Genomic DNA, 12,917 nt, shown 5'->3' on the forward strand with positions numbered 1-12,917 from the left:
GCCTAAAAGAACAACAAACTACAGAACCACTCTAAGGAAACAGAACTAGGCCCCATTTAAAAAATATCCCCTGCCCCTGGGGTAGGTGGCCTGGCAACTTGAGTCCAGAGGCAATTCAGAACTGCCACGAACCATGAGGGCAATATGATTCCCAGTCCTCCCACTTCGAGCTGAAGCGTGGATTACGGTTATTCTGTCCTCCCTCACTACCGAACAGCGACGAGGGGCCACACCAGGAGGAAAACACAAGCAGCTTCATTTGCATCTAGAACTTATTTAGATGACAGAACCCCGAACTCTGGGCCTGCTGTTGTGAGTGGGATGAAACTTCTGGGAAACTAGGATGGAGATGTGCGTATTTTACATATGGAATGTGAACAATTTGTGAAGGATGAGAATCTAGATGGAGAAAGACTGTGCCAAGCATCCTGGCCTTCCTAGCCATCCCGGTGAATCATAAACATTAATAAAACAGTAATTGTTTTAAATCACTAAATTTGGAGGTGGCTTGTTATGGATAAATGATATGTTTTTTGCAGGTGCTGTGATGTTAAAAGGTTAAACCATTGGAATGATCCGAGTTGGGATTTGCTTTAAGCCAACAGAAATTATAGCCCAGTTCATACCTGTTATCCTACTATAATTATTAACAGCATCCTCTTTCAGTGGGTTTGGCCGATAGATTCTGTGGTCATCCTACCTATACTGCACAACAATGAGTTAAGGCTTTCCAGCTAGCTGTAAGTTAACATATTTAATCATACAAATCTATTTCAGATGAAATGCAAAATCTGACACAGTGCTGTTGTAAAGCCCAGCTGTTTTGTGAGGCTTAAACACTTTGAACGGTCTACTGGCAGGCTTCTGAACAGCTGAGGTTGAAGTACCAATGAGCTACTTAATGGCTGCCAGAATTAAAATACTTCCTCCATGTCTGGAATATATTTGGACTTCTAAAACGTGAATTAGAAAAAGAACACAACTGAGAAAAGATGCTACGTGTTTTGCCTTTTCTCTCATTCTTTCCCATGCTAATAATTTAAGTGTATATCATAAAGTCTGCCTACAATGAAGAGTCAATTATGAAGATTTATGAACACTTATCTTTGAATTAAAGCAGGAAGTTATAAAACTCTTCCAATCATAATGTCCCTGCCAAAGTTACTGTTTTTTAAAAATTTCATGATAATTAAGGCTTGAATAATGAGTGCATTCCTGGAAATCTTACTGAACAAAAAAATTAGTATCTACAAAAAGCAATTTAACAAGACTACCCAGTTTTGATAATGGCTCCATAGACCAAATAGCCTGGCACAGAAGTGATATTAACTCATTGGATTAAAAACTTCTTGTGGCCAAGAGTAAACATTTAGGAGATCTTTGCTGGAGAACAAATGAAAGACTTGAAGTTAAGCAAGCGCTTAAAAAAGGTTAGACTTCCTTTAGCAAGAAGTATCACATACAATACATGTGGTGTCACTGAAGACTTACAAGCATGAAAGAAGGAAAGAGAGTAGGAAAAAAACAGTAAAAGACAAAAATATATAGAAATAGAAGAGGGTTCCAAAAAGGAGATAAGGAGGGAATATACTGGTGAAGGTAATTACTTACTTATTAGCAATATCTCAATTCTGGAAACTTGGAAATTTTTATTTGAAGTATTCATTTATTTAATGCTAATAGAAACCATTATCAACTCTCAGTTTGTTCCAGTTTCTCACATTCCTACCTTTCCTAGCTGGAGTTTGTGAATTAAAAAATATTTTCTTAAGAATGAAAAAATAATAATTTATTTTTCATTCTTAAATAGACCTTGGTGTGTGTTTAGGATTGCCAGGCATCCTGTATATACGGACATGTCCTGAATTTAATGATTTTTATCCTGTGTCCTATATTGACTTTCTCAGAACACCCTAAATATTCTGTATTCAGGAATTTAGTATTCTTAATATTTTTCTTAATATTTTAAGGTCTTCTTTATCATTAAAAAAAAAAAAAAGGCAACATTGCCAATCAGAAAATTTGAGAGGACCGAAAAGTAAAACTAAAAACAAAGAATACCAATAATCTCTACCACTGTTAGCATCTTGACGTATATTCTTCCAGGTCCTTTTCCCTATGTCTGTGCATGTAGAATACTATCTCTCCAAATGTGTGACAAGATCACAGACTGCTTTATGACCCCCTTTCATAGAGGAATATATTATGAAAAGTTTTCATGTCACTAGATGAACATTTTAAAAGCTTGCAAACTGTACTGAAACTCTGCCCGCCTAGAGAGGGTGAACAAATAAATTTCCCAACCCAGTGACATCTAAATACAGATCTTCCTGAACTTAAAACAGAATTACATCCCAATAAGCCCATCATAAATTGAAAAGATAGTAAGTACAAACTGCATGTAATACACCTAACGTACTGAGCACCATAGCTTAGTCCGGCCTGCCTTAAACGTGCTCACTTGGGCATAATCATCGACAAAAAGCCTACTTAATAACGTGCTGCATATCTCATGTAAGTTTGGTTGTCTGCGTCAGAATAGTTATAAGTATACTGGCTGTTTAACCTCACGGCCACCTAGCTGACTAGGAGCTGCGGCTCGCTGCCTCTGCCCAGCATCACGAGAGAGATCATACCACACACCACGGCCTGGAAAAAGGTCAAAATTCGAAATCTGAAGTATGGATTCTACTGAATGTATGTAGCTTTGGCGCCACTGTGAAGTCAGAAAACCTTAAGTCAAACCATCGTAAGTCAGGAACTGTCTATTTTGCTGCAGCATCAAGTAACAGTATTTTCTTTCCATATATGTGTATATGTATATGAAATATACAAGTATGTAATATACAAATATTAAATATATAAAAATACATATATTTGCATATATAAAATGTTGCCAAGTGGCATTCATTTGTTTTTCTCTTCTAACATTGTTGAACATTTTTTGTAAGTTTATTGACCATTTTTATTTCATTTGTAAATTATCTGTGCCCATATGCCCTTAGGCAATTCTTATATTTCAAATTTGACTTTTCTTATTGCCTTGAAAGTGTTCTCTGAATATTAAGAACATTATTAATGTTTATCTGCCATAATGTTATGAATATTCCCCACTTTAGCATTTATTTTAAAATTTTATTTATAATATACAGATAATCATCTTCTTTGTTGCCATTTACTCATTTTCAAATGAAATAATCAGGTTCTGTAAAGAATACATAATTTTGGCTGTTTTGCTAGCTCATATCATCAATACAACTAAGGAACCTAACTGCCGGGGCACCTGGGTGGCTTAGTCAGTTAAGCATCCAACTATTGGTTTCAGCTCAGGTCGTGTTCTTACAATTGTGGTGGAATCAAGCCCCGTGTCAGGCTCTGCACTCAGCGTGGAGTCTGCCTCAGACTCTCTCTCCCTCTCCCTTCCATTCACTCTCTCTCTCTCTTAAATAAATAAAAAAATAAAAGGAAACTAACTGCCAACATTCAGCCAAGAGTCTGAGGCATAAAATTTTAAATATTGCATAAAAGCAATACTTTAAATGTCAGTATGCATATGAGCTGGCACGAATGTTAAAAAGTGGTAGAAATAAAAATGATTAAAATTTGACTGTGATTCAGCAAGTCTGGAGTAGGGCCCAGGATTTTGCATTCTTAACACATGCCCCTGGTAATTCTGAAATGGTTGGTTCATAGAACATATACTGAGAACCACTAATTTCAAATTTTTATTATTAAGTTAAAATAAAGTATTCTACTTCCCAAAAGGTTCCTGTCTCAGATAAATATCTTGCCTATTTTAGTTTATATAACGGGTATTCCTAAAAGATACCACAAATTTCAAGGACTTTCTGATAGTTTTAGGGCATATAAAGCCAAACTGAAGAAAGACCCCATCTCGTTCCCAAGGCATTGGTGTGGTATCTCAAAAAACAAAGAAATTCTTGTTACGATCCATTATCATCTAATTTAAAGAGGGTGAGATAAAAAGAGATAGCAAAGAGTACGCACACAACGCTACAAACTGAGAGGCTGGAAACTGAGGGACCTTCTTCTCTCCTCTGGCTTTTTAGCACTCATTACAGCACAGGATCACTTGTCTGAAATGACGAGCAATGCCATACTATGAAAGGAACAAGACAGAAATGAAGGAGGGCGGGGTGACGAATGATGACATTCTGGCTGGGACTCCGTGGCAGTCAGAATAATGACTTCCCCCATCCTTAGAACCTGCAAATATGTTACCTTATGTGGCAAAAGAGACTGCAGATGTGATTAAGGGTGAGTCCTTGAGAGTAAAAAATCTTTCCTGGCCGTACTCAGAGAAAGAACTGTGAAGACCGAAGCAAAGCCAGAAAGACATTGCTGCCTTGAAAACGGAAAAAGAGCACCATGAACTAAGGAACAAAGGAGGCAGTCTCTAGAAGCTGGAAAAGACAGGCTGTGAAACACAGCCCTGTAGACACCTTTCATGATGTTAGCCTTTTGAGACCTGTGTTAGACTTGTGACCTATAGAACTATAATGTAATATGTTTGTGTTGTTTAAAGCCATTGAGCTTGAGTTTTTAGGGTAGCAACAGAAAACTAACATGGGCCACATTTTAGTGCCAACACTGGTTTCTGACATATGGCAGCTACATGTGACAGAAAGTCTATCAGGTTTTTCTTTCTTTCAGTTTCTCTCCACCATGGCCAAATCATGCCAAATATGAAGAGTACTTTCTGGAACACAAAGGTGAACCTTCTAAATGGAAGGAGGCTTCAAACTTGTGAGTTCAAGTTCCTGCAGGGATTCTAGATATAGACACACTGTATACACGAACAAAAGGCCAGACTAAACATAAAACCAGAATCAGAAATCTGAGACCTGGAGCGATGACTTAATAAATGAAGAATAACTATGAAAAAACAACTATCCATGCCCTCTTGAAGACTAACCAAATGTTATGGGCCAAACTATGTCCTCACCAAAATCATATGTTGAAGTCCTAACTCCCAAAACCTCAGAATATGACTATATTTGGAAACAGAGTCTTTAAAGAGGTAATTAAGTTAAATGAGGTCATTAGGGTGGTCCTAATCCAACATAACTAGTGTTCTTGTAAGAAAAAATTAGCACACAGATGCGCACAGCGGAAAGACCATATGAAGACACTGGAGGAAAACCAGAGGAAGAAAAGCCAAGGAGAGAGATCTTAGAAGAAATTAACCCTGTTGACACCTTGATCTTGGGTATCTATTCTCCAGGACCGTGAGAAAACAGATTTCTATTGGTGCACCACCCAGTCTGTAGTACTGTTATGGCAGCTCTAGGAAACTAAGACACCATGTAATATAAGAAGCAGTCTTTGAAACCTAATAAAACCCAGACCAGCATGTAGGGGACACAAGGAGCATCTACTCACATCTTTAGTCAAATAGCAAACTTTGATATTTGTCACTTATTAAAGAAAAACAGACAAATAAGAAACATAATTACTATGAAAAGATTTTGTAACAATGATTTAAAAAGAAACTGAATATGGTATGCTCTTAAAAGATAATTGAAGAAAATTCACTTCTGGTAACAGAAGTAAATTGTATATAGCTACAGTTTCAAAAGTAACACAAAGAAAATGTGAACTGTGAAATGAGAGATGAAAGATAAGATGGAAACACAAACATCCTACCTAAATGAATGCTTTGCTTTATTAACCTAAAGAATAAGAGTATTTTTTAGCCAAACACTTTTATGGCTAGTTTTCATTGTCTTTGGCTTTTTTTTTTTAAGATTTTATTTTTAAGTAATCTCTACACTCAACGTGGACTTGAATTTACAATCCCAAGGTCAAGAGCCACATGCTCTACTGACTGAGCCAGCCATGCCCCCAATCAGTGTCTTTGTTCTTTAAATCTCCTTTAGGTGAAAGCTGCAGAGATTAAGAAAATTAGGCAAGTGTGATCTTACAGCAAGTGAACAATATCCTATCAATTGGCTCCTAATTTCTTTCCTGTTTTCATTGCTGCTACTCAATATAGATATTTATGATAAAAGAGGGAAGTGTTTATAATTTATAAAAAAGGGCTCTAGTTCTCATTAAACTTTGCTAGAGTATTCTGGGTAAGAAAATAAGTGGTGTTATCAATTTATTTTTATATTTTTACCATGAGGTGTAAAATTGGACCAAGATTCACAGAAGAGATGAGATTAAAAGTTTTTACCACAGGAATGTTTTTACTGAAAGCACTTTTCCACATGTGAAAGTGGAACATAAAGTAGCAAATAAAAACTCCATTACATTTTACACTTAGTCATATTTTAGTGAATTAAATTTTCTTTGTCTTTTTAGTTAAGCAGCAGTACAAAATAAAAAGAATAAAGTGTCAGAATGAATTAAATAAGAATATTAAGAGTTAACAACTCATCTCACATTAAATGTTTTTCTATTCTCCCTTATGTATTAACTAAGAGCTATAAACATAAAAATTTAGATTAGACTGTTTATAAGTTAGAATGTTACTAACATATTTTGAATTCCAATAGCTCACAAGAGAAAAAGAAAGTCATGTGTTGGAGCATTTCTATTTTAAACAACAGAAAAGTTCATCTAGAATCTAAATGGCTTCTACTCTTCCTAATATGTAAGTGCTTTATTGTTCATAGAATACAGTTGATATGTGTGTCCCAAAAGTGAATAAAATTATGAGAAAGTTAAGGAAAAGACAAAAATATATTCTGCTTTATAAATACAACATACTTCTATTAGTTTTTGGAAAAGACAAGGCAGATGTGTACTTAAAAAAAATCATTCTTCTGATGAACCAAATCACATGTCACTATTTCTTTGCTTTGAAATTTTGAACACCATATAACATTAGCAGAATAAACTACTATTGTTATTGCAAATGAAATAATTTTTGTTAATTAGTTATTACAACTACCTGGGAGAAGTCTTGAATTTTTAATATATATTTTGTAAGCAATCACCCTACTGAGGGCTCTAATTTGGTCATAATTTTTACTTGATTTTCTTGGGTTTCATCAATAAACACATTACCTATAAGTAACAATAACTGGGTCTTCCAGTCAGTCAATGCTTCCATTTGTTTTTCTTGTCTTATTGCAAAGGCTAGCACTTTCTGAACAATCAAAGAGAATAGTGATAACAAGTGTCTTGATAACTTTTTAAAAGAAAGCCTCAAGGAGCGCCTGGGTGGCACAGTCCATTAAACATCTGACTCTTGGTTTAGGCTCAGGTCACGATCTCTGGGTAATGGGATTGAGCCCTGTTTCAGGCTCTGGACTCATCGTGGAGTCTGCTTAAAGATTCTCTCTCTCTCTCACTCCGCCCCTCTCTTCACCCTCACACGCATGCTCTTTCTCTCAAATAAATAAATCTTTAAAAAAAAAATAAAAGAATGCCTCCATTACCATTAATTAAGATGTTGCTAATGGTTTGAATAGCTTTTGACATTAAGAGTATTCTGCAAGATTCAGTTTGCCAGTATTTTACGAAGGATTTTTGCTTCTACATATAAGCTAACATTTACTAAGTGCTTACAAAATGTCGATCACAATCATAAACACTCTTAAGAGCATTAAATTATGACAACTCTGTAAGGTACATACTCATTTCACATGAGGAAACTGAAGCACAGAAGAGTTAAGTAACTTTTTCAAGATTGCACATCTATAAAGTGGTAAAGGTAGGAACATGGATAAACATGAGACAAATTAGCAATTTTTTTATTATGTGCTATCTTTTTTTTTTTTACCAGGTTTGGATATCAAGGTTATGGTATTTTCATAAAATTAAATGTGAAACTGTGAATATTTTATAGAGTACCAGAGCTACGTTTCCTTAAAAGTTTGAATGATCAAATGCATAATCTTGTATGAGTTTAAAACTGAATTCTACTTAATTTAACATCAAAATTTAGGGATGCCTGGGTGGCTCAGTTGGTTAAGCATCTGTCTTCGGATCAGGTCATGATCCCAGCGTCCTGTGATGGAGTCTCACATTGGGCTCCTTGCACAGCAGGGAGTCTGCCCTTTGCCTGCTACTCCCTCTGCTTGTGCCCTCTCTCTCCCTCTGTCAAATAAATAAATAAAATCTTTTTAAAAAATTTAGACCTATTTACCCCTTTGCGTGTTTGTCTCTTATCTTTCTGTCTAATGCTTGCATAAATCTGGTGAACTGGTTCACAAGCATTCAACCATTTTGGATAGAGCCTGACCATTTTACCTAACAGCCTAGGAGCCCCAACTAATTGTCACAAGGTGAAGGCTAGCCAGGCCTGAAAAACTAACCATGTGACTTAGGGTGAGGGACTCTGGTTCAAATGTAATCAGTCAAACTGGTACCTGAGTTCACATGGACAATCAATCAATCATGCCTAGGTAATGGAGCCCCAACAGAAACTGAACAGTGGGGGTCCATATCAACCTCACACATTAACAGCACAACTTGCCCTGACTCCACAAAGAGGAAAACAGAAGCCTCACACTTGGAACCCTCCGAGACTCTCCCCTATGCATCTCTTCCTTTGGCTGATTTTAATCTGTATCCTGTCCCTATAATGCACCATAACTGCAATTATAATAGCTTTTTTTGAGATCTGTAAGTCCTTTTAGTGAATTATCAAGCCTGACAGTCAGCTTTGGGGAATCTCCCCCCAAACTTGCAGCTGGTGTCAGAAGTAAAGACAGATGTGGGGAATTTGTAGTCTGGCTAACTCCACATACAACTAGGTTATCTTTTTAAAAGGAACAAATAATGTACTCTTTTTAAAATAGGAACTCTAGCTAATCATATTGATATATATTTTCACTATTACTAATTATGATTTATAGAAAAATGGGAGTTATATGCAGATAACAGTAATATAGAGACTAATAATATATTGTAACTGGCAGAGAAATGGTGTGCTGACTGTCCTTAATGGTTTGCCAAATGTCCTTATCTAAGCATTTAATATATTTCTGAAACTAGTTACATATGTATCTCCTTTTCTAGATTCAGAACATCTTGCTGGCAATATCTTAAACTATTAACTCCGTTATTACCTAGGTTTTGCTCAGGCCCTAACAGATAAGTGCTCAATGTTTGTCTAATTCAAGGAAATCTACATAATGGAATTTGAAGAGTTTTGGAAAGGTCTCTCAAGCTAAAAAGATATTCTCAGTGACCGGTCAAAGAGTTAAAATTCCACTATTCATTTTTTCCCTAATATCTCTAAAAGTCCACTAGCAATAAGTAAAAATCTCTAGAAATAACACACAGCATTTTAATAACAGACTCATTTAAATTATCAGATTATTTTCTAATTTAGTAACTTGAAAACCTTTCAAATGTAGTAAGCACCAGGCATGTTTTTGTTTGTTTGTACTTTTTACAAGCAAGAAATAAATCTTTATTTTAAGCCACTGAAATCTGGGGGTTGGTTGTTACCATTGCATGACCTCACATATCCTAACACATATATTAATACTGAATTTTTCTGTACTAAATAAGTAACAACTATATGCCTATTAAAATAAAAGGATAAATAGAAAAAAAATTACAGTGTGTTTTTCCAACATCATGATTAGTCTTCAGTGAATCAACAGAGGGCTGGAAGATGTGAACACAGTAATATAAAAAGCGAATGGATTAAATGCTTACAGAATTCTGAACAGAAGCACCAGTCATGCTTAATGAGAGAAGGGCAAAAGAAAGCAAGATCTACAGCAAGGCAAAGAGATCTGAGGAAGGACCAATGGATATGGATTCTGTAGGCTGAGGGGGTAGGATACTGGACAGAAATGGAATAACATAACAGCACTGGATGTCCAAAGAGGAAAGGAATACAGGAATACTAGCAGATAATTCGAGAAAACTCAAGACAACTGGCCAATTTGACAATTTTAAGACCTATTTTCATGAAATAAAGTATTTCATACAACTAATACAATCTATCAGTGCAAGAGTGCTAGTGTTATGGTTTAATCATTAGTGCATAACTCTATGTCCACATTACATTAACATCTCAATAAAAGACCCAAGTTTAGGGGTGTGGCTGGCTTAGTCAGTGGAACATGTGACTCTTTATCTCGGGTCGTGGGTTCGAGCCCCATGATGGATGTGGAGATTACTTTAAAAAAATAATAAAATCTTTAAAAGACAAAACAGGGGCGCCTGGGTGGCACAGCGGTTAAGCGTCTGCCTTCGGCTCAGGGCGTGATCCCGGCGTTATGGGATCGAGCCCCACGTCAGGCTCCTCCGCTATGAGCCTGCTTCTTCCTCTCCCACTCCCCCTGCTTGTGTTCCCTCTCTCGCTAGCTGTCTCTATCTCTGTCGAATAAATAAATAAATCTTTAAAAAAAATTAAAAAATAAAAATAAAAAATAAAAAACAAAACAAAAACCCGAATTTAAAACTGAATTCTTACATTTCTGCATGCCTTTCTCATCAGCCCTCTTCATCTCTCCCTAGGATTCTTAAGATGTTCTACAGATTTTGTCATTTTAAAGATTTTATTTATTTACTACTTTGAGAGAGAGAGAACAAGGAAGACAACACAAGTGGGGAGAGTGGCAGTGGGAGAGAGAGAAGCAGACTCCCCACTAGCAGGGAGCCCGATGCCAGGCTCGATCCTGGAACTCCAAGATTATGATCTGAGCCAAAGGCAGATGTTTAGTCGACTAAGCCATCAAGCACCCCCAGATTTTGTAATTTTAAGCTTTACTTGATGTCACTGTAATCTATCACAGAAGAATGTTTTTTAAATAAATGAAAAAATAAAGAGGAAATCTAAATGTTCAATGCACAGACACAATTTTAGTATGATTGTTCTAAGACATCGGCTTTGATAATTTCTAGTGATTTCTATTAGTACTGAAAAAGAAAATATCATATAAACGGTGTGCTTTTATCAAAATGTTTCCTTTCAGGCTAAATGAGCACTTACATATATATAGGAAGTTATATATTATAACTTTCTCTATTAATGAATATCAAAACTGCTCAAATTAATATTATACTATCAATGAGTCAATTGCCTTAGAAGGGGACAAAGAGAACAACTCTAAAAACTGTACATACTCCACCTTTAATTTCTAGTATCTATCCCCGTGACTGAACCTCAACATTAGCAATAAAGGGTGAGCAAAAATACGTACTGATACACCACTTTAAGATTCTAAAATACTGATGCAGGAATGAAAAGCAATAAATTCTAAATCATCAGGGGCGCCTGGGTGGCTTAGTTGGTTACACATCCGACTCTCGATTTAGCCTCAGGACACGATCCCGGGGTTTGGGATCGAGTCCTGAGTCCGGCTCCCCACTCAGCAGGGAGTCTGCTTGTCTCCCTCTCCCTTTGCCCTTCCCCCTGCTCTCTCTCTAAAATAAATAAACCTTTAAAAATATATAAAAAATAAAAAATAAAATAAATTCCAAATCATCTGCCACAGGTTTAAAACAGACTTTTAGAACAAGATTTCATATTGATTAAACTTAGTAGTCCTTTGGGATTAGTTTCTACATAGTACCAAAGCAATAATTTTTAAAAAGAAACTATGATCTCCCAAAGTAAAACATACACTCTACAGAATGGTGTGAATGTTCATCAAAGGATAAAACACTAAACAAGCTGGTAAAAGACCGATCACATAATAGAGAAGGGGAAGAAAAAAGGAAAAGAGAAAGAATAATTTTCTTATAATACTTGGGGGATGAGTTTGAGGAGGGAGGAAGAACCAGACAGAAAAGAATGAATGTCATGAAGTTCCTGGAAAAAAGCTCAAAATACAAGAACTGGTGCTATTTTTTAAGGTGTACAGCTGTCTCACAGACTTAAATTGTTTACCTCATTTTCTGTTCCCACATCCAGAATAATAGGCAGACATTCTTGAGGATTCATCCCTCCACAGGCTGTATACAGTGCCAGCTTGCCCACAGGGATGCCCATTCCATTACAGCCAAGGTCTCCCAAGCCAAGAATACGCTCTCCATCAGTCACCACAATAGCCTGGAAGAGAAAGAAAAAGTATCTATTAATAGATGTTTACAAATCCAGGGGCACAGCTCCTTGTCTCTGCTTCTGAAGTTAATACTTATGTAATGAAATATTAAGCTGTCAAAAGCATAAATTCAATATACATCTAAGAGAGTTCATATGGGGGCACCTGGGTGGCTTAGTTGGTTAAGCAGCTGCCTTTGGCTCGGGTCATGATCCTGGGGTCCAGGGATCAAGCCCCGCATGGTCAGGCTGCCTGCTCAGCAGGGAGCCTGCTTCTCCCTCTGTCTCTCCTCCTGCTTGTGCTCTCTCTCTCTGTCAAATAAATAAAAATCTTTAAAAAAACAGAGAGAGATTTCATATGATATTAGTGTGGAAGAATGGAGAGAAAAAATAAAGTTGATATATATTTTTAAACTATTTTTTAAAAATATATATGATTACTTTGGTCGGTGAAGAAAGAAGAGATGGTATGCACATAAAGATTCAAATAGCTTTGTGGCAAATGGGAAGAGTACAGGGAAATAGCTTGAAGTGGGAGCTAACGTGAAACCAGCCCCTTCCACTTTGAGCATAATTTTGGGAGTGCCCTAGTTAAAAAATGCGTGATTGCTAAGTAGCCCCCAAATGCTCTGATGTTAGTTTATGCATCTTGGCACCATCCTCCTATTTTCACAGCAATGTTGATCCATCCTCTCTAACTCTTATAACCACTGGATATTGTTTTACCATTTTTCAAATATACGAAGTACAGTCTTGCTACATCTCTTACCTGATAATCTTCTAGAAGGCTTAATGAATTTTGTTTAGTTTCTTTCCCATCACCCTGGATATCTATGAGCCATCCATGTTAATCATGAGGAGATTTTTATTTCTATTTTATTTGATATCTGTATGAAATTGATGCATCTAACATCCTTGTTCTGTGATTCATGGCCAT

The 12,917-nt window shown here is 36.3% G+C and overlaps 1 protein-coding gene across 4 annotated transcripts in view; it reads right to left on the minus strand.

The window, feature by feature from the left end:
- Positions 1-12,917, minus strand: part of ME1 (malic enzyme 1) — a 175,513-nt gene that overhangs the window by 92,580 nt on the left and 70,016 nt on the right. For all 4 annotated transcript variants that reach the window (XM_048219745.2, XM_057303923.1, XM_057303925.1 and 1 more), the window contains one exon: positions 11,828-11,989. In XM_048219745.2, the coding sequence (XP_048075702.2) occupies positions 11,828-11,989 (162 nt within the window). The remainder of the gene's footprint in view (positions 1-11,827; positions 11,990-12,917) is intronic.

The sequence above is a fragment of the Ursus arctos genome, unplaced genomic scaffold (assembly GCF_023065955.2).
Source record: "Ursus arctos isolate Adak ecotype North America unplaced genomic scaffold, UrsArc2.0 scaffold_29, whole genome shotgun sequence".
NCBI classification, from domain to species: Eukaryota; Metazoa; Chordata; class Mammalia; order Carnivora; family Ursidae; genus Ursus; species Ursus arctos.